Source organism: Balearica regulorum, chromosome 1 (genome assembly GCF_011004875.1).
Source record: "Balearica regulorum gibbericeps isolate bBalReg1 chromosome 1, bBalReg1.pri, whole genome shotgun sequence".
Taxonomy (NCBI): domain Eukaryota; kingdom Metazoa; phylum Chordata; class Aves; order Gruiformes; family Gruidae; genus Balearica; species Balearica regulorum.
Genome location: NC_046184.1, coordinates 163,490,712 through 163,517,202, shown reverse-complemented (window position 1 = coordinate 163,517,202; position 26,491 = coordinate 163,490,712). Strand labels below are relative to the sequence as shown.

Here is a 26,491-nt window from a genome sequence, read left to right as displayed (position 1 = left end):
TTTCTTTTTCTTACAGTGTAACAGCTGGCAAAATATTTTTGAGACAGAGATATATAGAGCTATCCTCTTGTAGAGTTTGGAGACAAAACATAACATATGGAGGGTATTTGCTTGAAGTAGAGTATCTGTGATGAGAAGGTAGATACTCAGTTTTTCTTGCATAACTTGAGTATTACATATAACATGAGAAGTTGAATGAAGAATTGCATCTTAAGAAGCCACAGAATTCTGCTAGGTGGTTAATTTTAGTCTCTGTATTTTGAGTTTTGGTATATTAGAAACAATGTTCTACTTACTACAGCAGTTCTTTCTTGAATGACCATATATCTGGTTTCTGTTGCTTCTGTTTTACATATCTATCTATTAAGTAAATTTTGGCATACTCTGTGCTTAAATCAGTTACATAATGCTAGATTAATTTATGCACAATTTGGCTGTTGTCCTGCAATAAATATTCTATCGGCATGTGAATTCACAAAAACACTAGGAAACTTCAGGTGTAGTTCTGAACATACAATATGTGTAGAATCTGGAGTTTGTTTTAAAAACCTGAAATGTCATGCACTTAGGCAATCACTGTGTAGTTTGCATTTAGAAAAACAGAAATGGAAGACAGTCTTTGCACACACAAAAAAACCACACGTAGAGCTGAATGTTTCTTGCTTCAAAATGTATATGACTCTTTTCTTGTTAAAGTTTGTAGTAAAATTAAAGCTATAATAAATAATACAACTTTGTGGAACACAGTAATTATATTATGCTGTATTTCTTTTCTGTGAAAAATATGTGCACAAAATTAATGCATCTCATTAAAGTGGAATGTTGATACCATGAGAATTAATATGAACTAGAAGATGACTCTCTGAGAGCAGAATAACTTACTAAACCATTTTTGTGTGTGTGTTTGTGTATTAAACTAGCTATACTCATCGCGTGGTTGGCAGTGGAATCAAAGCTCAGTCTGCAAATCCAGAAGTAAAAGTGAAGGGAACAGATCCTGTAATAAGTCAAATTATTGACAAGCTGAAACACGTTATTCAGGTAAGCTGCTTTTACCTACAGATATAGTATAATACTAAACACCACTCCAGTAGTGAGAGTATTAATTTACTGTACAATAAAGGTTAATTGTTAATTCAAGTTACTGCTCAGTGCGCATCGACACCAACACACTGCTTGCTCTCTGTCTCACTTCAATTATTAAAACTGATTTAGTTAAAAGGTTTGCATATGGTATATGAGTGTAGGAAGTAAGACTCTGGCAGCTGGGCCGTTGGTACGTGCATTGCACTAAGTGTACAAATGCACAAACAGTATAATTTTGGGATATTAACTAGGTGTATGTGTTTAAAAAACAATAAAACATAATTTCCCTCTTACCTCTTTACTAAATGTAGGTTTTTTCTGAACTAGTTTTGCTGGGAGGTTTTTTGTTTAGATGCCAGATGGAAAAACTGGGAAGTTCGAACAAGAATAGCATGCTTGCTAAAGGAGTTGGTGTTCATTACCTGATGTACATATCTGTGCATTACTAAATTTAAGGCTTACAAGGCAGTCAATGCCAATATGGTTCTTCACAAAATAGTATTGCAATACATTTGAAGGATTACAGTTTTCTTTTGTTACATGCTGTATCTCTGTGCACAGATAGCCAGAACTACAGGACAAAAACCTGATTCTATTGAAACCAACAGTTATTTTGCTGACAAATCTGTATTTCAGTTTAAATATATAAATTTCCACTCTGATCTGAACACTCGGTGATAAGAAATGTTCTACTGGCATGTCTTGTCAGTGACTCATCTAACCCAGTATCCTCTCATCCACACTGGTAAAAGGAGAGACCACTTAGGGAGGGCATGCAAGCTCGCCACCTTTATGGTATCCACTCCCCTTCTCTACCCCATTCCCCAAACATGAGAATTAGACACTAGACAGCCCTTCCTTGCCTATTGTATTTAGTTTTATCTAAGGACTTGTTTTAATTTTTTTTTTCCATCTTCTTGGCAGCTTTTAAATAGTTTCCCAAATGGCTCCTGGATTTGAAATAAGCAAGACATTCTAACATTACTGATGACTTCATGATAAACTCTCTTGGTTCTTATTTCTCTATTTGTGAAAAATAACTCTTCTCTGAGAACAAAGGAAAGAGTGGTGAAATAGAAAATAAAACAGAAAAAATTCTTTTCTGTCAGTAGGGTTGTTTTCTGGGAGAAGTGGCATCCAGATTGAAGCTCAAAGGCAATCATTACCCTTCCTCCTTAAAAGAAATATCTTTTGTAGCCCTCCAGCTTCAGCATGCCTTTGTCTCTCTTTCTTTATTAAAATGGTGACTACAATGGTGAGAAAATGAATACAATTTTCCCTCCAAAGAGATGCTATGACTTAATTAAGAACTACAAATTACTGTGCAAAGAAAAACATTGCAAATCTTACTGGGTAAGTCTCAAGGTCTTTCATCTATCAGGAATGCCCTCTTCTTTGATATTAAATCTGCACTGCATGGTTTATTGTGTTGTTTTCCTCTGGAGACTAGGAATTGTGTTGTTTCCTCCTCACGTGAGGATCTAAAAGAGTGGAATAGAACAATTCCGTTATAAGGCATTTCATTTTGAGAGCTTATTTGCCCTTGTCCCAAAAGACTAGAGTGGGTCTTCGGGAGAAGGATGTATAATTTACATACTGCAAGCCTTACTAACCTCCAAATATGTTATCTTTCTGTGGGATAGTTTCCTTTCTTGCAGCTCTGAGTATGGAAATAGGGTCAGGGGATAAAGAGAGCATCAAATTCTTTAGAGACCCGACACATAACTGCTTTTCCTCAGATAAAAGGGCTGAAGAAACTGCAGAAAAAGCTTTCTTCTTTACCATTTACTGCTTGGGAAAGGAAGATGGGGACTGTAAATTAGAGATTCCAATACAAAAGATCACCTTTTTGTCCTTTGCGATATGAAAAGGATGAATCACATATTAAGAATATGATGGACAGATTAAACAAGGGGAGCTTAATGGATTGTGGTGCTGCCTCAGAGATAGATGGAGTTGTACTTAAATCCAGCACTCTATCCAAGCAGTATTACGGCACTGCAAAAGTTTACATAGCTACTTCAGTAGAAAAAAAATTTGTCCTGTTTTTCAGAACTAATAATTCCTGAAATCTGTAAAAGTTTATATACTATAATTTTGCTTTGAGGTGACAGATTGGCAGGGTGATATATAACTTGCTATTTGTGTTGGCAACTATATATATTATTAAATAAATTCTATGTTGCCATAACCTTGCTTGCTAAACAACTACATTTTTGTTATTTAGTTGTGTTTTGTTGGTAGCCATTTGCTTTCTGTATTAGGAGAAAGGAAATGAGTGGTAATTCAGGTTTATATGACTTTTCACATCAGCTTTTAAACATTTCAAGATGCAGGATACTGAAGTGGCATTTCTCTCTGTCTCATGATGGCGTGATAGGATATGGTCCTTCCTTTTCAACCACAGTCAGAGCTCTGTGTATCAGTGGTAAGTATAGCCTGATTTTCTTTAGCTTATACAGCCTGTCATGGTACAAAGGCCTTCAGGACTGAATAGTCTCTACCACTTTGTAAATATCAATACCCGGCAAAGAATCAGAAGCTTTGCTTCTGGTACTTCTCACAGTGAAAATGGTGAAATGCACTGAAATGGGATTTAACCAGTGATAACCTGTGGCATTTGGTTTGGGTACATTGCCCACATGTTGGCATCTGTATTGTAGACACCCGCAGTTAGGTGTCTGGTCTGAAGGATTTCACCCTTGTCTCATGTTTCTGAGCCCTTTGCAAGAGGTTGTCAGCACACAAACTAGAAATGTATCGTTTTCTAAGGAAAAAAAAATAAATACATATATATTCTATCAAAAACTTTAAACCATGGAAACCAAACTTGTTGCATGAGGGAGAGTATCTCTTCCCAGCAGGCTGTGGTTTCTGGGCACTTCTTCTTTGTGAGAGGCTCACAGTAATCCTCCTCCATTTTCTGTAAATACTGGATTTACCAAAAAATCAATAGAACTTTTTGATTCTATTGGACCCTGACTGCTATAATCTGTGCTCTGGACTCCATGGGTTCATATTCACAGTAACAAAGTGCAATTAGAGGAACTAACATGAACTCTGCTGAACCAGTCAGTGCTGAAAAATGGTTTGACAAAGTCACCTTCTTTTGTAAAAGTCCTTACTTGTACAGACTGGTGTTTTGGAGAGTTTTAAATGATGGGCTCTTCTTAATTCATCTATCTTCACGGTAGGCTAATAATGGGTTCAGTGCATAGTCTCTCATGTACTGCAATCTGCAACTATCACTCTAATAGGCAATCATGATAAGCAAAGTCAGTTGCATATGGCAGCAATAATAATGGTAATTATTTTTCTTTCTTCCCCTATAATTTAAAAATATGATTCATTTGTCTTTCCTGCAAGTACAAATACTGAGGTTATGAAGTATGTATGATATTTTGGTGCTGAGATTACACACAATTGGACCTTGGTCATTTCAATGTATTTCTTCTTTCAGAAGACAATCTCAAAAATATACTGCTTTTGAAAATCATAGATGTTGGAGCTCATATTTACAGGTGAAATAAAGACTTCCTAACTTTAGGAAATCCTGCCATAGTAGAAAATATCCCTATGTCTGCCTAAATTAGGCAGACCAAATCTCCCTCTGGAGATGTCCAGAGGCACCTGCCACTCTATTGACTGCTGAAAATTTAAATGCTTCTATTAGGATAAATGATTTCCTATTTCTAGCTGTAGCAGAAGACGTGCCTGAACTTATTTGGGAGGGATCCCATCTTATACTGCTCAACCACTGGACTACTAGCTAATATACATGGAATACTATTTACTTTCTCCACAAAGGGCTGAAAACTGCCACTAATGGAAGTGATGCCTACATCCTTTAAGTGAATAGAGGCTGCTACTTCCTAAGACATTAAATTAATTAATTTTTCCTTTACTACTGCTCACTATTTTGGTGTGGTAAGCCCTGTGTTTCACCATTTACCATTTACCTAGTTCAAAAAGGTTACAAAAAGTGTGAGGTGAGATTTTGTTTTGACACTGACTTGTCATAGTAACAACTACACTTTCCATGTGTATTTTTAAAGCTTTTATCAATGCGCTGCAGCATGGGCAAAATAATACATGTTTTCGTAAGAGCTGTTCAAGTACATACTGGAAATGGTGATGGAATCCATTACCTGAGTCCTCATCTGCACATACAAAGAACCATGTTTTAAATTATTCATGTGCAAGATGTGGCACTTGCAGTTGTGCTACCCTTTGATCACTGATATCAAGTTTGTGCCTTCTTCAGTGCTGTGATAATGTAATAGTTAAAATCCCTCTGCCTCTTAGAATAGTTCAAGCTGTATAAATTTAATGAATTATAGATTCTCATGACTCTGTTGATGACTGAAATGTAATTCTTTCTCATGGAATGAGTGAATTCTCAACGGTACAGCATTTAACAGTCTCAGATACTTAGGGCCTTAGTTTGATACACTCTTCAGTAACACGCTCTTGGAGACTCAAGACGTTTGGGGTTTTTTCCCTTTCTCTTCTTAAATGATTTTTTGTTGATATATTGTATCCTGCACTTTGTACTATTCAGTAACAGGTAACCCACAGAGGTAATTCGGAAGTAAAATTTCAGTGCACTTTGTGCAACAGCCATTCAACATTCACTTGTGTTAGAAATGATTTCAGCTGTGTTTGCTTCTAAACTGCCTATTTATTATTTGTGTTGCAATGGAAAGACTGTCTCACAAGTGTTGCTTTGTTTTGTTTTTCGTATTACTAATGCATACCTAAATGTTAATTTTGCTTTAGATTTCATTTTTACTGCCTTTTCCACTTTTTAGTTTCTTCCAAAGTTAGAACAATCCTGCAGGTACACAATAGCTCAATATCTTGATTATGTTAATTTCCCCCCAGTGATTTGTTGGCTCTCCCTTTCGTATTTGATGTGTTGGCTCCTTTCATTTCTGGAATTAACACAATGTTACTGTGTTTTTGAAATCAATCCCTTGGACAAATTCCATCTTTGGCAAGGCATGATAGCAGAGTATTAGAGTGACCTGTCATATTATGATATTCCTACTTCTCAGAGAAGCCTATTTCATACTTGTTGTGTGAGCTGTTCCTGTCTTTTGGCACATCTATGTAGAGCTAACTTATTACACTGTATTGTCCTGAGCTCCCTCTGACTGCTAGCTGGTTCTGAAGATACGGTAAATACTTGAGTATTACCATTGTATCTAAGATATTGGCATAATTTCTGTAAAGACATTAAACAGCTAGAAATGAGATGGGAAATTATTTTCTGAATTTCACCCTCCTCCAGCCCAGTGGTGGGCTGACTGTGGCTGGAGGCCAGGTGCTCCCCAAAGCTGCTCTATCACTCCCCTCCTCAACTGCACAAGGGCAGAGAAAATATAACGAAGGGCTCGTGGGTCGAGATAAGGACAGGGAGAGGTCACTCACTAATTACTGTCATGGGCAAAACAGACTCAACTTGGGGAAAATTAATTTAATTTATTGCCAATCAAATCAGAGTAAGCTAATGAGAAACCCAATCTTAAAACACCCTCCCCCACCCCTCCCTTCTTCCTGGGCTTAACTTCACTCCCAGTTTTCTGTCTCTCCTCCCCTACAGTGGCGCAGGAGGACAGGGAACGGGGGATGTGGTCAGTTCATCACACGTTGTCTCTGCCGCTCCCTCCTCCTCAGGGGGAGGACTCCTCACACTCTGCCCCTGCTCCAGCCTGGGGTCCCTCCCATGGGAGACAGTCCTCCACCAACTTCTCCAACGTGAGTCCTTCCCACGGGCCGCAGTCCTTCACCAACTGCTCCAGTGTGAGTCCCTTCCACGGGGTGCAGACCTTCAGGAACAGACTGCTCCAGCGTGGGTCCCCCACAGGGTCAGAAGTCCTGCCAGCAAACCTGCTCCAGCCTGGGTTCCTCTCTCCATGGGTCCACAGGTCCTGCCAGAAGTCTGCTCCAGCACAGGCTTCCCATGGTGTCACAGCCTCCTTTGGGCATTTATCTGCTCTGGTGTGGGGTCCTGCATGGGCTGCAGGTGGATATCTGCTCCACCATCATCCTCCATGGGCTGTAGGGGGACAGCCTGCCTCCCCATGGTCTTCTCCATGGGCTGCAGGTGGATATCTGCTTGACTATCATCCTCCATGGGCTGTAGGGGGACAGCCTGCCTCCCCATGGTCTTCACCATGGGCTGCAGGGGGATCTCTGCTCCAGTGCCTGGAGCACCTCCTGCCCCTCCTTCTGCACTGACCTTGGTGTCTGCATAGTTGTTCCTCTCACATCTTCTCACTCCTCTCTCTGGCTACAATTGCTCCTGGTGTTTTTTTTCCCCTTAACTCTGTTACCCCAGAGGCACTACCACTGTCACTGATGGGCCCGGCCTTGATCAGCAGCAGGTCCGACTTGGAGCCGGCTAGTATTTGCTCTGTTGGAAACAGGGGAAGCTTCTAGCAGCTTCTCACAGAAGCCACCCCTGTAGCCCCCCTGTGACCAAAACCTTGCCACACAAACCCAATACGAATAAGCTTTAACTTCCAACCTCAATAATACACATGAAAGTGCAGGATTGCTGATGCTTTTGAATCTTTTGAGAGTGGAAAGATTTTCTTCACAGTTCTGTGATGATAATGAAGGTATATGCCCTTTTTGTTGCTTGCAAAGTTGGTCTTTCTGTATTTGTAAGTCAAAACACTGAAAGTTATATCATAGAATCATAGAATCATAGAATGGTTTGGGTTGGAAGGGACCTTAAAGATCATCTAGTCCATGCCCCCTGCCATGGGTAGGGACACCTTCCACTAGACCAGGTTGCCCAAAGCCCCATCCAACCTGGCCTTGAACACTTCCAGGGATGGGGCATCCACAACCTCTCTGGGCAACCCGTTTCAGTGCCTCGCTGCCCTCATAGTACAGAATTTCTTCATAACATCTAATCTAAATCTATCCTCTTTCAGTTTAAACCCATTCCCCCTTGTCCTGTCACTACACTCCCTGTATGTCCTGGAAAATTATGTCTAAACTGAAACCTACATATGGTTTTACAGAATGAATGCAGAGAAGGAAAAAGTGATTAGGAGAGCATGAAGTTGAGCCTGTGCATCTCCCAGTGTTGGGATGCTGAGGGGGTAAACTGAGAACAGGTCATCAGCCACATATTCGTTTTTGTCAGTAATTAAAAAAAAAAAAATAAAAAAATTCCTGGTTTGTTTTGTTTTTCACTAACTAGCTTACTAAAGTTATTAAAGGCTAATCAGTCCCATTCATTTAGCACAAAAGATCCTCATTTTTTTTTAGTATATTTTTAAATAGGATTTGTGCTTAAACAAAAATCTTTTGATTTTTCTTAATGTGAATAACAAAAGGAAAAGAGCATGCATTATACAGCATTTTCTGGAACTAAGTTTAAAGTTCAAATTTTTGTAAAACTCTAAATGATGAGCTAATTAAAATTAAAATCCCAGCATTTGTATTTTTGCCATTTTTTTCTTGTTCCATTGCTTATAAAGCACTGCATAGTACACAGTGAGAAAACATAATGCATTGATGCAACAGAGAGATATTATCAATTCTTATCCATTTAGTGCAGACAACAGTGGCACAGAAAAGAAGACAGCCTTTTCTAGCTACTTAGGTGGATAGTGACACTAACCCAAGTATTCATTACGGTGCAGATGCTCTCTACAAAAGCCTATTTTGCACCTAAATTGCTTGCTGCTATAGCTGCTAAAAACTGCTTGTGTTAGGATTTCTTAGCAAAACAGGAACACTGTTCTATCTTCTCATTTTTAAGTACAATATTGAGGGAGACTTTTGAGATTTTGGAAGAGTTATAGCTGTGACAAACAATGTGATCTGGGGCACAGATTTTGTGAGGCTTACTTTAGAAAATCTGATCTACTTTACTATTTGCAAAACTGTGGAAAGGAAATTATTTTTTCCCATTTATAATTTATTGCTTATGCTCCTTGACTCTCTTAAAAATGGGGGTTTATTTTATTTTTTAATGCTTTCTTTCAAACTTCCCATAACTTTGGCTATAGATCTCAAAGAAAAGAAGCAGGTTTGTACCCCTTACCCAATGGAAGTAGTAGCAATTCTGAAAGTGAAAAGGACTTTCTGATGCCCTTAATTCCCAATCCCAATTTAGAAAAGGAAGGGAATATATATGTCGGTATATAATAGAGACAGACTAGAGAGTTCACGAGGGCTTCAGGGCCCAGATGCAGAAGGCACAATGCTATTCACTCAACCTGTTGTTAGCTTTGGTGGGCTCCACAGAAGCATAGGAGTCAGTCTGTGAAGGCTGGACGTTTTTACTTTCTTCTATAATTTCATCAGAGAATAGAAAATCCCTTCTTTTTGCAGTGACCTAGTACTCCCTTAGTTGTATAGCAACCATGGCACTTAGCATATAATCAACTAGAAATGAGTTTAGGAATTCACCTTGCAACTGTCCTGCCTAATGGGATCTGGATTTGTGTAGAGTCTTTCTTATGATTGAAGAACCACATCTTTTTTTTTTTTTTCTCATGTGGAACAGTAATTGGACTTTGCAGAGATGCATACAAGCCTCAGTTACTTGCAGTACAAACAGCATTATTCATTCTATTTTTTACATTCACAGGTCAGATGATTGACAATGATCCAAAATGCAAGTGATATGTCTATAATAGTAGGATAAATCCTACTAATAGATTATTTTTTTAACAATGTTAGTATTCACTGGTATTTATCACATTATAAGAATGTCACTAATCTGATTAGACTTTAATACAGTACAGTGAATCTCTAAGTTTTGGGACTGCCCTAGCTCATTTAGCTACAATGTGCTAACTACACTGGAATACATACATATCCAGTATTATGAAAAGTGAGTATCTGAGTATCAAACTGTAGCCATACTGGCTTGTGCTGTTCTTGTACAGCAGTAGAAATACTATTTAGTTAGTTTCTTTACAAAATGTATTTTGAAGTGGGTTGCAGTTTGCTATAAAATATTTTTATACTACATGTCTTCTGAAATATTAAGCTGTTTTGCAAATATTTTATATGCAGCTTTGCATAAGCTTGATTACTATTAAAAAGGTTGCCTTAATCATATGAAGAGAATTGAAGTACAAGAATTCAATCAGTCTTTACATTTGAACTGTTTTCCCAGATTTGCACTGTAAATTAACAGAAGTGATTCTGAAGGAAGCTGCATTAATTGAAGCTGTTATTTGCATCCAAGCTGTCCCGTCCCACTCAGGGAGTGAGGGTGAGGTTAACTTTTTAATTCTCTGCACGATAATGAGAAGTAACGACAACTACTTCAGAGGTTCAAACCAACTAGAAATTTACTTAAAATTCAGTGGAACTACAAAAGATAGAGGCTTGGCAAAGGTCATAACAATGGTCATAATTTAGCAGAACTATGAAAGGTAAGGGTTTAGCAAAATGTGTGACAATATTATCCTAATGTGCCGAAAATTAAGTTACAAAGAGTGATAGAGAGGAAAAGAAAGAGAGAAAGAAGAGAGAGAGAGAGAAAGAGAAAAGATATCACCACCCTTGGATCCAGTGATGTTCTCTGCTCATAGTTGTAGTCTTCAGGTGGTGGGCGCGCGCTGAAAACTTATGTTTCCACCTTTTATAACCCGATGTGCCCGTCCCATAGGCGGGGGTCTGTCATCACTGAGCAGGCGCAGTATGTGCTCTGGAATGTTGAGAAATGTTCTAGAAATGAGTCGGTGGGTTGTGGGGGTCCTGGGGGACTCACTGCCCCCCACCCCCCTCAGGGCTGACCAAGTGAGTGGTGATCTGTCACAGGCACATGGTGCACAGGGCACAGATGGTCATTGTTTACATGTTTCAGGAATAGAGGAGTGGTCCCACAAGACGTTATCCTGCCTCCGCAGGCTCTGTTCTTGGTCAACACTCCCTGGTCATCATCAGCCCATCCCTGTCCATGTCAAGACGGGTGTTTGCGACATTCACTTGTTATCAGAGCCTCACGCAAGCAAATACTGTTGGTGGTGCGATGACCTCAGCTGGCTGCCAGGTGCCCACCCAGACGCTCTCTCATTCCCTCTCCTCAAGAGGACAGGGGGAGAAAGTAAAATGAAAAAGCTCATTGGCTGAGATAAAGACAGGGAGATCGCTTACTAATTACTGTCATGGGCTCAAATTGGGGAAAATTAATTTAATTTCTTGCCAATTAAAAGTAGAGTAGGATGGTGAGAAACAAAAAAAAACCAGAAACGCCTTCCCCTCGGGTCCTCATCCCCCACCCCTTATTCCCGGACTCAACTTCACTCCTTCGTTGCTGATTCTTCTACCTCCTCACCCCGAGTGGTGCAGGGGAATGGCTGTTGTGGTCAGTCCATAACACTTCACCTCTACCGCTCCCTCCTCTTCACCTTTTTCCCCTGCTCCAGCATGGGTTCTTCCCATGGGCTGCAGTCTTTCAGAAACAGACTGCTTCTGCGCGGGTTCCTCTCCACCGTCCCTACCACAAGCCTGGTCTCACATGGGCTTTCCATGGGCTGCAGCTTCCTTCAGGGCACACCCACCTGCTGCAGCATGTCGTCCTCCACGGGCTGCAGTGTGGATATCTACTCCACTGTAGTCCTCCACGGGCTGCAGAACAACCTGTGTCACCATGGTCTTCACCTCGGGCTGCAGGGGAATCTCTGCTCCAGTGCATGGAGCCCCTCCTTCTCCTCCCTCTCCAGCCCTAGTGTCTGCAGGGCTGTTTCTCTCGCATTTTTCCCCCTGCTATCTCTCACAGCTTCTGCCCCACGTTTTCTACCGTTTCTTAAATCTGTTTTCCCTGAGGTGTCACCATCTTGGCTGGGGGGCTGAGCCGTGCCCTGTGGCAGGTGGGTTGGGGCCGGCTGGAACCTGCTGTGTCCGGCACGGGGCAGCCCCGGCCTCTCCTCACAGAGGCCCCTACAGCCCCTGCTGCTGCCAGCACCTGGGCACCAGCACCCGGTATGCCATTATAATACCTAATTCTGAAATCAATGTGCTGCTTAGAAAAAGGTTCTTCACTGAGAGGGTGGTCGGTCACTGGAACAGGCTCCCCAGGTCACAGCACCAAAGCTGTCAGAGTTCAAGGAGCATGTGGACAATACTCATATGGTTTAGTTTAGGTGGCCCTGTGGGGAGCAGGGAGTTGGACTCGATGATCCTTATGGGTCCCTTCCAGATGGAGATATTCTATGATTCTATTACATTAATAAAAGATAGAGGAATAAACCTAAACTGACACACTTTGAAGAGCATATTTGGTAAAAAGGGAAGGGAAATGTAGACTTTGATATCCAATGAGACTTTAAAAGATTTAAGTAGAGCAGGAAATCAAGTGTCTAGTCAGAAGTGAAAATCGAATTAGTAGTTCTAACTTATGAAATCTGATTCATATCACAAAACCATCCCATATTTAGCTTCATTGACAGCCTCTTCTGAGTAGAGGCTCAGCAGTTAAATATCATATCAGGATGGAAGGTATTGACAAAAATTTGAGAAGCAGCTTACTGTTCCTGTTAGTACTAACTACTGACAGATATAGTCTGCCAATTTCATAAAAACATTAACACATTAACAAAATACTTTGTATGCAAGCAAACTCATTAAAAAGGAAAAAAAAAGAATGGAGCAGGAACTGGAATTACAGCAGGTACCATTAAGATCTAAGTGGCATTTATATGATCTCATAGTACTAGTCTTACCACTGCTGTGGAAATTAATGAGTGAGCAGTTTCTCTAAGCAAGGGAATAAGCAAGATGACTGTAGTGTGCATATATTTGTATGTTGGTGCTGGCTGATCAGTGCGTTCCTATGTTAGTTTACTGAGTGTGGATTCTGTGCAGCAGCAGAGATCAGTTCAAAGATAATCAAATTTCCATAGTGTTGATAAAATGGAAATGCTTTCCCTCTTGTCAGTCCAAGTGTCACAGCTGAGGAAAACACTACTGTGTGAACTCATACTTTATTAACATCAGGTAATACAGATGGGAACAGTTATCGTAAGTGCTATGGCCATGAAAACAAGTTGTCATCAACTACAGAACAAAAAGCATTAGGAAACAGGCTTTATCATCAGTGTTCATGAGACCATTTCTTAGAATATGTGCAACACTCACTTTGCAAAACTGTGACGTCTAAAACAAAACACTGCAAAAAGGAAATTCAGCAGTATTTCAGCAGTATGCAGTTAACTACTGAGAGAAAAAAGTTTATATGTCCACAGATTTTCTGGCCTGAAAAGTGATACATCCTTTTTTGAGCATATTGAATGTTTTCTATTTGAGACAGGCTATTTCCTTTTAGTCTCAGTCCTAGGAAATCCTCCGAGTCAGTGGCCTGTGGACAGCAATACAGAGCAAGTCATTTGCTGCAGGCATCATCATAATTTGTTCTCCTTGTCAGTCTGTACAATAAGCAATGCGTTCTGCAGGCACAAAAAATATCAGTCTGGAAAACAATCTGTTACTCTGAAATCTTATAAACAGGAATCCCATGTTATCTATGAGGGCTATTTGTTGCCTAAAGAACTCATCTGCCTAGTCTTTTGTAAGTGTAGGAAGTTGTAGAAAACAACAGCATGGTATGACACATTAAATTGGTTTTCACTCCTGTAGTGTGTGTGTGAAATCTATGTGAATAACACAACCCATATTTGAAACGTTACCATGTATTTTAAGGGCACAAATTTTGCTCAGCAAAACCCTGTTGTTGCCTTGAGGGAGTCAGCCAGCAAGTGGCTGAAAAATCAGAACCAAAGGGGAAGTATTTAATTTGCATGAAGCCTCAGTAAAACTGTTCAGCAGTATCAATTAAAGAGAAGTGTCAGAAACAAGCTGTGCTATGCAATTTATAATTTAGTTTTGGTTTCAAGAGAGAATACAAGCAAATACAAATATGTCCTGACAGATTACAGTTATTTATTAGGTTTGTGGTTAGGTTTGTTAGGTTAGTTATGTTCTCTCCAGAAAGGGAAATATTACGCTGCTCTGTATTTAAATGACTGATATACATAAAAAAAACCCAAACAAAACAACAAAAAAAGCCTGATACATATGCTGATTCAAAATTCATTCTAAAATAAGAACATAATAAAAAAATGCATTCGTAGAAGAAAACTGGTTAACATTCATTACATATGTAACAAATCATAACTTCGATAGTGATATGATTGAATAAATATTTATATAACTCTTTACAAGGCAAGTTAGTTACTACTTTTGAAAAATCCTGTTCAAATTTTGCCTTTAAAATGTATAACCAAACCAATCTAGCTATACTTTATTAAACAGATGGTGCAGTGTCATTTAAATTTACTTTAATGCATTAATTTCTTTAAATGACTTTCCAAGATCTTGTATCTTAAAAGTAATATTATCTTATTTGTTGACTTAAAACCAGCATACTTGCCACTTTCTTAATGCTCATAAAGTTTCCTGTCTTTTGCCCTTCTTAAACCTTGTATGTTTCTGATGGGCTTTATCTTTAAAAGCAGACAGATTAAAATTTTGGGAAAGATGTAGACATTCTGCTGTCAAGGACCCACCCTAAGTTGTTTGTAAAGTTTATTATCGCCATCCCTGTAGGTCATACTTTGTAGAAAAAATGGAGATACCTCTTTCTCCTTCCTACCCTGGAGCTGCTGATAATTGTAGGAAGTGCTGTTCTGGTAGTGGGACATTGATGAGGCACCTCTGCTTCCTCTTTTCCCTGGGCTTTTTTTGTCTCAGGGACTAGTTCAGCTTGATCTATAGACTGGCTCAGTGCACTGACATGAACAGCTGTAGGAGAAAAAAAACAGACAACAAACAATGAACTGAATCTGTAAAATATTTGTAGAGAGAGCCCTTAAACAATCCTGTTATCTATAATTTCTTAAACACAATATATAGACCCTAGTTTTTCATGTATGATAATATTTTTATTAGAAGCTTCTCTTCTTGTAACTTGCTTGTCACTTCAGTTGAGCAAAGTCATTTACAGTAATCACTGTCCATATCTAGTGTTACTTGACATCTGATTACCATGTAAATCTGCTCATAGGTTCACTGTCCCATAATCCAGGCTGTGCAAATCACAAAAGAAATTTTGTGGGGAGGGACTAAAGGCTTTTACTGATAGAAATGCTCTAAGTTACTTTTAGATAACAGTCTTTCTTTCCTTTCTTTTCTGCCCGTTGATGTGATGTATATTTGCAGTGAAGAAAGAAGTGTCCTACCCGTCTTCCGTATTCCTTAAAGTACTATTTTTCCATGTCCAGTCTCCCCTTATCAGTTTCTTGGTTTTGTTTCTCGACCCTCCCAAGTTCCTCTTCCCATCTTCTTAAAGAATCCCATGGTTTTCACCTCATTCCATAAAATATTTGACTGTCCTACTCAGCATTTATTTTAATGGATTTCTGCCCTTCTATGTTTCCCATTGGTACGCAGGTTTGGGACAGTGACAGCCCAGCTTGAACACGGAAATGTTGCTTCACAGGAAGTCATGACTATAACAGAAAGAACTAGTTCTAAATATCTGAATTAAGAACTTACTGTTAGCTAGTAACTATTCATACAGGAAAGGAGGAGAGAAAGTGTATTACAGCCTCTGTGAAAACTTTTGCCTTGATTGTGGTGAGAGATAGGGAGGCATTTTAAAGTGCAAATAATGAATATGATAAAACCACAATGATAAGGTTGAAAGAGGTTACAAAGTACAAATTCTATTACCTTAAACAGTAGTTTCCTTCTTAACTTAGCTGCTTTGCCCTGACTCTGCCTTGCAACACAACTATTTACTCAGGTGTATGCTAAAATTTTTCGATTTGAGCTTTAATGTCAAAGCACAGAGATCTGTGCAAACACAAAATTGCAGCACAATATGTCAGTAAATATAACAACATTATTTTTTAGTGATAATATGCACACTTCTGTATCAGACCTCTATCACAGTGTTCATAAAACTAGCCATCATTACTTTCTTTATTTCTTCATCCCCTGATTTAACACCCTTGTAATATGCAGAGATGTAACAATCGGCTTTCAAACTAAGTTTCATACTGATTTTGAACAGTTAGATATTGTCATAACCCTGGAGCATGATATTCAATAGTGTCATGGAAGTACTTCAGGAAGTGCTTTTATTTATTATAATAATTTGATCCATTCTGTCTGTTCTTCTCCACTTTCCATTTGACTGTTGTTATCCTCTATCTTATCCTTCACTAGAGGTCCTTCTCTAAACCTCTGCACCTCTGTGCCACAGTTCAGCACTTTGTATCTAGTACATACTTTATCGTAGCTGTCAGCTTTTCCTCATTCTTCTGTTTAAGAACTCCTTTATAACCTTCTTGAAGCCTTGAAGTGCCAGCCATCTGGTTCCCTCACAGTTCAGCTGCAGTTAGTCCCTCCTGTGACAGCTTCCTTAATTTCTGAAGTGTCTCCTGTTCTTGATTAATCTGAATGTTTTTGTCTTGCGCTTTTTCTTCAATTGTAGATTAAAGCTTTGCCTCTATACTTCTATTTTTGGGCCTAAATGTGATACTGAAAGTATGTCAGTAAATGCTACTGTGGAGGGGTTCGTCTTCGGTTTTCTTCCTAACAGCTTAAAAGTTGTTTCCAGAGACTTTAAAAAAAAAAAATAATCTACATGTACCATTAATACTTGATCTTCTCCAGCAATTTTTAGATATCTTATCTGGATAACTCACAGGGTTCACCACAGCCGGGTAATTTAGTGTGATTTCTTCTCTGGCATCACCCACTGAACTGTTTTCCCACCATTTCAGCCTACTTCTTGTCCCTGTAGGGATCTCTTCTTCCAGGGAGAGGATGAATGCAAGAGGATGAAGAGGATCTATCACTGGGATTACTTTTCTCCTCAATAGCTCACTGCTGTTCTGGTTGACTTCTGGCATTGCTAGCTGAGAGATGAGGTTGCCGTATGCAGGTGTTTGCTATGGGCTTCCTATGAGAACGTGCTCTTCAGCAACACTGGAGATGAATGTTCAAAGAGTACTGTTGATAAACCACTCTGTCTCCCTGAAATTCTTCAGTTCAACAACTTGGCCTCAAGAGTCAAGACTATCTCTTAGGGCTATGGGCTGCTTATGCACTGTATACCCATCTGGTGCCCGCCCCAAAGCAGGTAATCGCATAGCTGTATGATGGATACTAAATGCAGTTCATTGGGAACTCTACTCCATCTTACTGGAACTCTACTCCATCTTGCCAGGGGTCTGCCTGAGGGCATGAATAGCTTAATGTACTTCTGTGTCTGATTCAATTGACTTCTTTGTACGTGACTAGCCTCTGAGTTTAAAGAGAGAGATTGTTTTTGCTGAAATCTCTTTGCCCAGTTCCCAGGCTCTGGAAGTGCTGGAGTGCTTCCTACTCAAGGAAGTAAGAGGGTAGGTTCTTTTCCTGTCTTTTCATTTCTGGCATCTTATTACAGGAGGATCAATCTGAACAGCTAGCTCTCATGCAACCTCTTTATTTAAAATGTTCTGCTTTCCTTAAAAGTCCTTTTAATCTTGTTAACACTGTTATGGTCAAGGAAACATACAGCCTGTGGTCAGGAAGACATATGTCTCATACCATGCAAGACTGGTGAAGGACTATGCAGATATTGGAGTCACCTGGGAATTTCAGGAATATTTATTTTCTCAACCATTACTTTTATGAAATGGGCCACTATGGCTAGGAGTCAAATGAGCAGTCAGCCTCTCCTGGAATCCTTGATATATTTGCAGTGAAGAATATGCACTTACTGAACCTTGTAAGAGGACTACCAGATAAGCCAGAATATAAATCACAAAATACTTAAGACCCTTTTGGAGACAGTCCACATTTTTGTTCATGTACAGAATTCCATGTATTTATTCAAAGAGGCTACGATCAGAAAGAACTTAGGGTGTTCAAATCTATTAAGCATCTGCTGTTGAAGTTCAGTAGCTACAGGCTATAGCTGGAAAAATGTTAGGAGTGTCCAGTCATCATATTCTAATTCCAGTATCACAATGCAAAAAATTAGCATTTTTTAATCTAGATATCACTGCAATACGGGGGGGGGGGGGGGGGGGGGGGGGTGGGGCGGGGGGGGCGGCAGGGGAGAGGAAGGGAAGATAAAGCTGGTAACAACCTTGGTTGCCAAGGATCAATTAGTTCTACATATAATATTAAGATTGTATTTGTTATTGCAGGCATTCTGTGCAGGTCCTTCAAGAAACCACTCATTATGTCTGTGTGATTTTCTTTCATCCCTTTTAAGTCTTGTTTCAGGAAGGTGCTAAGGTCAGAGTGTAAAGTTAGGATTTAGCTGGTGAAGTGCAGATATCTCCATTTAGATAGTTTCCAGAAGATACAATAATAATCAAGGAACAGACTTGCCTCCTTTGGCAGTTCCAGGACACTGAGTTGGTCAGATTAAAGTGTCTTTTTCTCTTGGATGACTTTAGTTAAACTCTGCAGATGTTGCAAAGAGACATTTGTATTTTTGGTATATATTTGTATATTCGTATATAGGAGGACATTATCTTCATTATTGCTCCCCTTTAGGTTATTTTATTTGATGTTGAGATTTCGCTACTGTTATGTATGAAATTTGCAGAATGTGCTGTCAGGATATCTTACAGTGCTTTTGAAATTCTGATTTCTACTTTTCTTTCATGTGCTGTGAATTATTAATCTTTTCAGTTTGTTCATGGCTTAATGATCTGTCCTTTGTGTTCTGCCAATTTGTCTTTCTACTCAATTCCTATTCAAATTTTTCTGCACTGCGTGTCAGACCCTTAACCATACTCTCTAGGTCCCTTGAATGTAACAATCTGTGTTTACCTGTCTCCTTATGCCCCCAGGTATAAAATTTTCCACCTTAAACTTTGCCACAGCCTAATGTGAGAACTGATAGCATTACTCCCAGTGGTACTTCATTGTCTCCTGGAAATGCAATTCAGAGTCATCCCCCATCCCCTGCACTCCAGTCACCACCAGGTTCTCATCTTAAATAAATCCCATTGCTCTTCATTCCCTCCCACTACAATCAGGATTTTGTTGGAAGAGCATCATCAGTGGGATGAAGTGCAGCTTTCCCCATGGCGCTAGTGGGCCATTGCTACAGAGCACGCTCCTGGCTGAGATAACTGAAATTGTGGGCAATGGAGAAATATGGGGAAAGAAGTGTTTCTTAAGAACCTTGAGGAAATGTATCTGGGCATAGAGGTCTGTAAAATAAATACATAAATAAATAAATAAAAGGTGGAGCAAGTTCAATATATTCTTTTTCATCTTTAGTGGTCCTACGTAGTATTTGTCACAAAAACCCTCAAACAGTTTTGAGAAAATGTTTTAACATTTTTAACTGCTGATGATTCATGTCATACCAAAAAAAGTCTTATTCTTTTGTTGTTGTTGTTGCTACTAAATAAGTTAATTTTGCTGTCCTTTGTTGAAATGAGCTTGAAAATGTTCGGAGAAAATGGAAGAGGCCTGTTTTAGTGGAATTATATTTTGTGGATTTTGATTGCAGCAGTGAAATTTAGAGGATATGTCTTGTAATACTTTAAAAAATGTTTTAGACAATTTTTCTGATATAAAGAAAAATTAGTCTATTTACAGGGACCAGCACCACAAATTACAGGAAAGTATTTTCTTTACTATATATTTCTAGAATTTGTAACTAAAACCTCATTTGATTACTTTCAAGGCTATTGTCCATAAGACATTCTGGTATTGTAGATCAACATAGAGTGTCATCTGTAGACCCTGAGATTGTGTTCTTTGCCTCTGTATTTCTGTATTATGCAGGAATGCGTGGCTCAGGTAAAAGGCTTAATTTTATAAAATCCTTTTTAATACTGTTCAACTTCTTCCTCTTTTCCCTTTCCTCTCCCTCTCCCTCTCTCTTTTGTTTGCCAATGCATTTAAAATAATAATAAATTTCAAGCGCTACAATAATTATTTTTGAGTTTTACCTTTATTGCTTTCTAACTTGTATGACAGTTCCATTAGTCAGAGTGTGAAATATGCAAGTTCCTTCAGGATAGGAAAATAGTATATTGGTATTGTGTGTATTTCTACAAGAATAAAAATGACATGAATAGCTATCATTACTTTGATATTGAAAGCAAAGTTGTAGCCTGGGCTCAAACCATCTTGAGTCATTTCAATTGATTGCTAAGACTTTTCCTGTAACAAAGGGAAAAAGGCACCTCAAGAGGCAATTCAGGATTGAGATGGTCTGAATCATACTCTAGAATGTCTCATTTTTCTATTTTGGCATCCTTAAAATGAGCACAGTCTAAACTGAGATATCTTTCTTAGATATATTTGGCCAAAGACACAGAATCTCATTCATTGTGGGCAACACCAAATTCCGTTTGCATCTGTTCATGTGGACCTTAGGCAGCTATCTTTTAAGAACAGATTGACAACTTTTCAGCACCACAAGAATCATGTAGTTTCTTAAAACCTATTAGCAGCTCCCCAGACATATAAACTTCATTTAAAAACCCTGATGAGCTGTTTTCTTGGAAATAATTTGAGTGTACTTCATTAACACAGGATATATTTTCATGACACAAAGCTTTAGAAGAAATACAATTCTTAAGGATTCCCATCTGCCAGACATCTCAGAGCTCTTTTCCACATTCTTGTTTGCAGAGTCTTTTGTATAGCTGGTTTGGTGTGACGAACAGGCAGGAGAGGATTGCTTTTACCCAGCTCTGATCTGCTATGCAGTATGAGACCCCAGTCATCTCAGGACTGTGGAGATGATAAGAAAATATATTTTTTTAAAAGAACAATGTTGTGTACTACATCCAGTGATTGCAGTGTATTAATTACAAAGAAGAGGAAGAAAAGGATTGACATCACATTAGATAACTTTTGCTAAGAAGTTGGTCATCACAGTGCTTTCCCAGGAAATTTAAAGCCTCAGTTCTAGGTGATTGTAAAGCTGGGAAAGAATGAACCTAAAGTCATTCTATGAAGAGTTTGGGATTCTATAAGTTCCAAATGGAATTGATGGTATGACTGAGTTAAAAAAACCCAACCCAACAAAACCCAAAAACCAACAACATAATACTTATAACAATAAAATTTACAATAGCAATCCAGTAATGTGTTTATTTATTTAGTGTCATCTGTTTTTCAAGAAAGAGTACTTTAAATATGGACAAAGAGTAAGCAAAGAGAAAATGTTGTGTCACGCCACTAAGGTTTTTGTACAATCTAAACCCTATTCACCTAAAAAAGATGGCACACAAATGGGCTTTTCTTCACTAGAAGGAGTCTAAATGTAGTCCTGCATGCTTTTCTGGCAGTAACATCAGGTGATCATTTCCCATGTTACTTAAGAGCTTTAGTCACCTCAGAAAGCTTTTTGACATTTTAAATTAACATACTGCTGAAAAGGACAGAATCCATTCATACACAAAAGCTCTGTAGCTAACATTTTTCTTTTTCAAAGGGCAAACTGAAAAAATTAGAGATATGAAAGCAGCTCTACTAGGAAGTTAATGATTTTGAATACAAAACGTATCTAAAGTGTAGAAACTGTCTCTTATTTAAATGTCAAGAAACAAGAGGGGAAAAAAACCTCAGCAAAGTGGGGATCCAATAGCCTATTGGAAATAAGGGACCTGATAGAAGACTGTTATTAGAAAGTGCAGGGATTATATGGAATTGCCAAAAGTCAAGCTGACTTAAACTTGCTGAGAATAGTAAAACAAACAGTAACATAAATCTTCAGCAAGAATAGTAAAAAGGCAGTTTGAGAGAACTGAGCTTTGGTACATCCATTTCCACTAACAAAGGTGATGTTGAATAACGAACCTCAAGGGGAGTGAATTTAAGGAATGAGGTCATGGAAATAAAATGTAGATGATCAAGATCAAATAAAAAAAATGTAAACCTCAGTTCAGGCTTCTATGTACCTAAAAGATGGACCACACCACCATGAATCAATTTAGGGAAAAAATGTGGAGGAAGGGAGAAAACGGAAAATGTGCTAAGAGACAACATGAGTTTGCAGAGAGCCTATCGTGACAGAGCAATATAATGTCTTGTCAATATTCTGTGCAGACAGCATGTTGTAGAACCTTTGCTTGAGGGAGTATCGTAGAATAATTTCTGGGTGTTAGTAAGATGGTCTCTAAAATGCTATATGAATTAAGTTTAGCCTAGTTGGAAAGATAAGGATCATAGAGTTTGTAGTTAAGAAATTAACTGTGTCTAAAGAGCAGTTATTAGGCTGGAGGAAGATTACTAGGAGAGTTTCTCAGAGGTTGGCACTGCAGCCAATATTAAATGATGGCTTAAAAAGGTGGTGTTTTACAAATTTGGAAATGATGTGATTTGGCAATCAGAAAAAAGTCAGATCATATAGTAACAATTAAGGGCTGCAATAATAGAAATAGGATGAAATATAAGAATGTGAAATGAGAGACTGCATATAAGGCACAGCCTTCCAGTTAGAATTAAGAAATTCTGAGGTTGAAGCACATCAGCTGGAAGCAACTGAGGAAGGTAAGAGCTGGGTCTGGTAACCGATCAAAAGATGAATTTGAGCCATCTACATTCCCTAGCAATTTGGATTCATAAAAGGCTTACTATTTTTGGCACAGCTGTAGATCCAGGGACAGATTCTTATGACTCATTCATCTTCTTCCCAATTATTTTCTATATAATATTGAAATATGATGTATGATGACATACGCATTCAGGGAAGGATCACTGTTTTTTTTAAAGCTACTTCAACTTTAAATATTCCTTTAGAATTACAAACCATATAAAAGTAAAATTTACTAATTTTTCTCTGCACATTCCATATGCTATTCCTTATAGCTTTTTATTTTTATACCTTATTTTGTAAAAGCTTGAATAATATTATTATTAATATAGTAATATATTTCAGTGTGATTGGCAAACCTTTGGGTAAACATGTTAACTGATTATTTCATGAACCCAGTTGCACTACAGAATTATTTTCAGTATTTCCTAATTGTTTTTCAGATTCTATGTTTAATTTTAGCATTTCATATTATTACAAGGAAGAGATGGTAGTGTAAATTTATATTTTCAGTTATTTCTGCTTCACTTAAATATTTAAATATTTCCAACATATATATATATATAAAAAATATTAAAATGTTTTGTTCTATTCTAAAGTTGGTTATGATAGCCTGCTTCCTGAATATAAGAGATTACAAATATTTTATCTGTTTTTCCAGTATTAACAATGAACAAAATGCTCATGTTAGGGTGGGGTTTTTTTCGTCATTTGTCTGTTTTTGTTTGGGTTTTTTTTTAAACTCAGGAAATGATGACTGTGTTATTTTGAGGAGCTTTTCATGAAACCAAGAAGATAATAATGGCTGGGACTTAGAAAAAAAATCAATACTACTTTAAAATGACTGTAATAGTATCTTCCACATTCTATTTAATGTTTTTGAGATGCTGTTGATGGACTGATTTTATTTCAGAGTTTATTGCCTGGACATAATCAATAATCCTACTATTAGTAAATTCAGTAAAACTAAAAGGCTCAGATTATTCCCCAAACTCCACACAAATCCCTAAACTATATAAAAAGTTTTTATTAACATTGAGTATCTGCTGACTCTTGAATAGGCGTGTACATTTATTTTAACCATTGTCTGCTCTATTTATATTTCTACATGTAATTTTACAATTTCATCAGTAAAAAAAGGTAGAATTGAACCATAAGGAACTTCTCCTTCCATTGAACTTTTCATAGGAAAGAATGGCAATCAGAAATATCTCATGAAAGCTTTTTGTGAACATTTAATTTCTCTTGCTATCCTGATGGCCGTGAACATTTTAAACTGTAGGAGTGATGAAATATGAGCCATGTTTCTTGTAAAAGTCTTGTAGGTGATGTAAGACTTTGCAAAATGAAAAAGAAAAAACTTCATCTTGCTTTTGTGCCATGTCTTTCTAAGCCAATATATATTTTTTCCTAGCTGTATACTGTCTAAAGGCTTCAAAATAAAAACCCTGTTTTTTCTTTGTAGAAATAAAATGATCATCCAAGGAAAAAAACCCAGCCTGTTAAATTCCCAAGGTACTTTCCAACACATGATTGTTTGGTTAAGCAGTTTTAAGATGGAAAAAAAAGTGCAAACAGGCTTTGAATGAGATGTTTATGTATTTATCTTTTGTGTCTTTTTCATTCACATCAGATTCGATCAAAGGCTTTTCTTTCTCTCCCCTTTTTAAGTATAAAGCTTAATAACAATGAAAAGCATTAATTACAGTGTCTATTTTCATTAGCTATGCAATTCAATGATTGGTTTATATTTCAATGGAGTATGCTTAATGTAAATCTGGATTTCAATTACTTTTTTCAAAAGCTTGTCTAACTCTACCAATTATGAATTTACTTTTACAGAAAAAAAATATTGAAACTGCAACTCTGAAGCAATTGTTTTGAAAGACACATTTCTCAGTTGTTGGAAATTCATTCAAATATTATTATGAATAACATAGTGAAAAATATTTAGTAGTTTCTTTTTTTTTTTTTAAATTTAGTAGTAATTATTCCTTAGGCATAGATTTATACAACATCAAGTATCAGCATTTATGAATGTTAACTGTTCTTACAAAAAATATTTTTCAGTGTCTCTCTTTTTATTTTTTTTTCAAACTGTTGGTTAATTTTTTTGTTTATAAAAAATGCATGAACTTCATTCAGAAATCCCTTTGCCACTGAGGGTTTCCAAACTACTGGTTTGTGAAATTAGCATAGCTCAAATGGTTTTGCAGGCCATTCTCAAGAAGACCCCTAAATCTGAAATAAAAGAAGAGAAATGAAAAGCTTTTTCTTCTGTAATATTTTTTTCAATAAGTGCTGTCTTCCACATATTGTTACCTGTGTTGGAATAAAAATTACTCAGATGAATCTATATAATTACACTCACTTTATCATATCTTTTTTCTTGAGAAATAATATTTGATTAGATATTTCACTTTAACACAAGTCAGTTATTATCAGGAAATTCAATTAATATAGTTATTGGGTTTTTTTTTTTTTTTTTAAATGTGAATATGAGCCCATTATTTATGAAAAGACATGCTTCTTTATCACAATTAGTTGTCTACAGTTAAGAACAACATCAGTATTTGTCTTTAATTTCTGATTTTAATGGAAGTTTGAATTAAAGTGTATTCAATAAGACAACATAGTATGTGTGTGATAAAAAGAGGCAATAAAGGACAGTGTTCTAAATATGATCTGCAAAATGGGAAATTATGAAATCCTAATTGTTTGTGGAATTTGGTTTATCGTCTGTCTGTAAAGTTTTGATCTCTTTTGCCATATATTTTTATTTAATCTTAGTTCTGTAAGTACCGTAATTTAGCTTAAATGTATATGGGTTTTACTCCATAATGATTTATATTAACACTTGTTTGTAGTTCTGAGATACTGTTTTTCATATTAAATCTCTTTGGATTGTGAATTATGTTTTTCTGTATTTTGAATTTCTGTTGAGGCTTTTGGTATGGATGGTATTATAATTTGGAAAACAGTTAGTCCATTAACATAAAAGTAAAGGAAGTGATGACAATGTTGACTGGAAAGTAGATAAACCTTGATTTTCCTCTCCAACTGTATACGTAAGGTGGGTGTGTACACACTAATGAGACCAAATTCAGAAAAGATATGAGAAACGAAAACTACAGGTCAACAGCTATAGATGTGCTCTTACATACCACAGCTGTCCTTCAAACTGTATTGCAACAGCACAGCAATATGCACAATCCAAGTGGAACTCAAACTAAAAACATTGGAGCCTGAAGACAAATTGTCACAGAATCACAGAATGGCTGTGGTTGGAAGGGACCTCTGGAGATCGTATGACCCAATCCCCCTGATCAAGCAGGATCACCCTGAGCAAGTTGCCCAGGACCGTGTCCAAACAGCTTTGGAATACCGCCAAGATGGAGACTCCACAACCTCTTCACGCAACCTGTGCCAGTGTGCAGTCACCCTCATAGTAAAAAAGTGTTTCCTGATGTTCAGAGGGAACCTCCTGTGTTTCAGTTTGTGCCGGTTGCCTCTGGTCCTGTCACTAGGAATCATCGAAAATAGCCTGGCTCCCTATTCTTTACACCCTCCCTTCAGATATTCGTACACATTTATGAAATCCCTTGAGCCTTGTCTAGGTTGGATGGTCTCAGGTCTCTTAGTCTCTCCTTATATGAAAGATGCTCCAGTCACTTAATTACTTTAGGGGCCATTTGCTTGATTCTCTCCAGTAGCTCCCTGTCTGTTTTGTACTGTGGTGCCCAGAACTGAACCCAGTGCTCCAGGAGATACCTCACCAGTGTTGAATAGAGGGGAAGGATCACCTCCCTTGACCTGGTGGCAATACTTCTCCTAAAGCAGCCCAGGAGACTGTTG

At 37.8% G+C, this 26,491-nt stretch overlaps 1 protein-coding gene across 4 annotated transcripts in view; it reads left to right on the top strand.

The window, feature by feature from the left end:
- The window catches only part of GPC5 (glypican 5), a 791,319-nt gene that overhangs the window by 286,579 nt on the left and 478,249 nt on the right, over positions 1-26,491 (top strand). For all 4 annotated transcript variants that reach the window (XM_075741505.1, XM_075741501.1, XM_075741508.1 and 1 more), the window contains exon 6: positions 921-1,041. In XM_075741505.1, the coding sequence (XP_075597620.1) occupies positions 921-1,041 (121 nt within the window). The remainder of the gene's footprint in view (positions 1-920; positions 1,042-26,491) is intronic.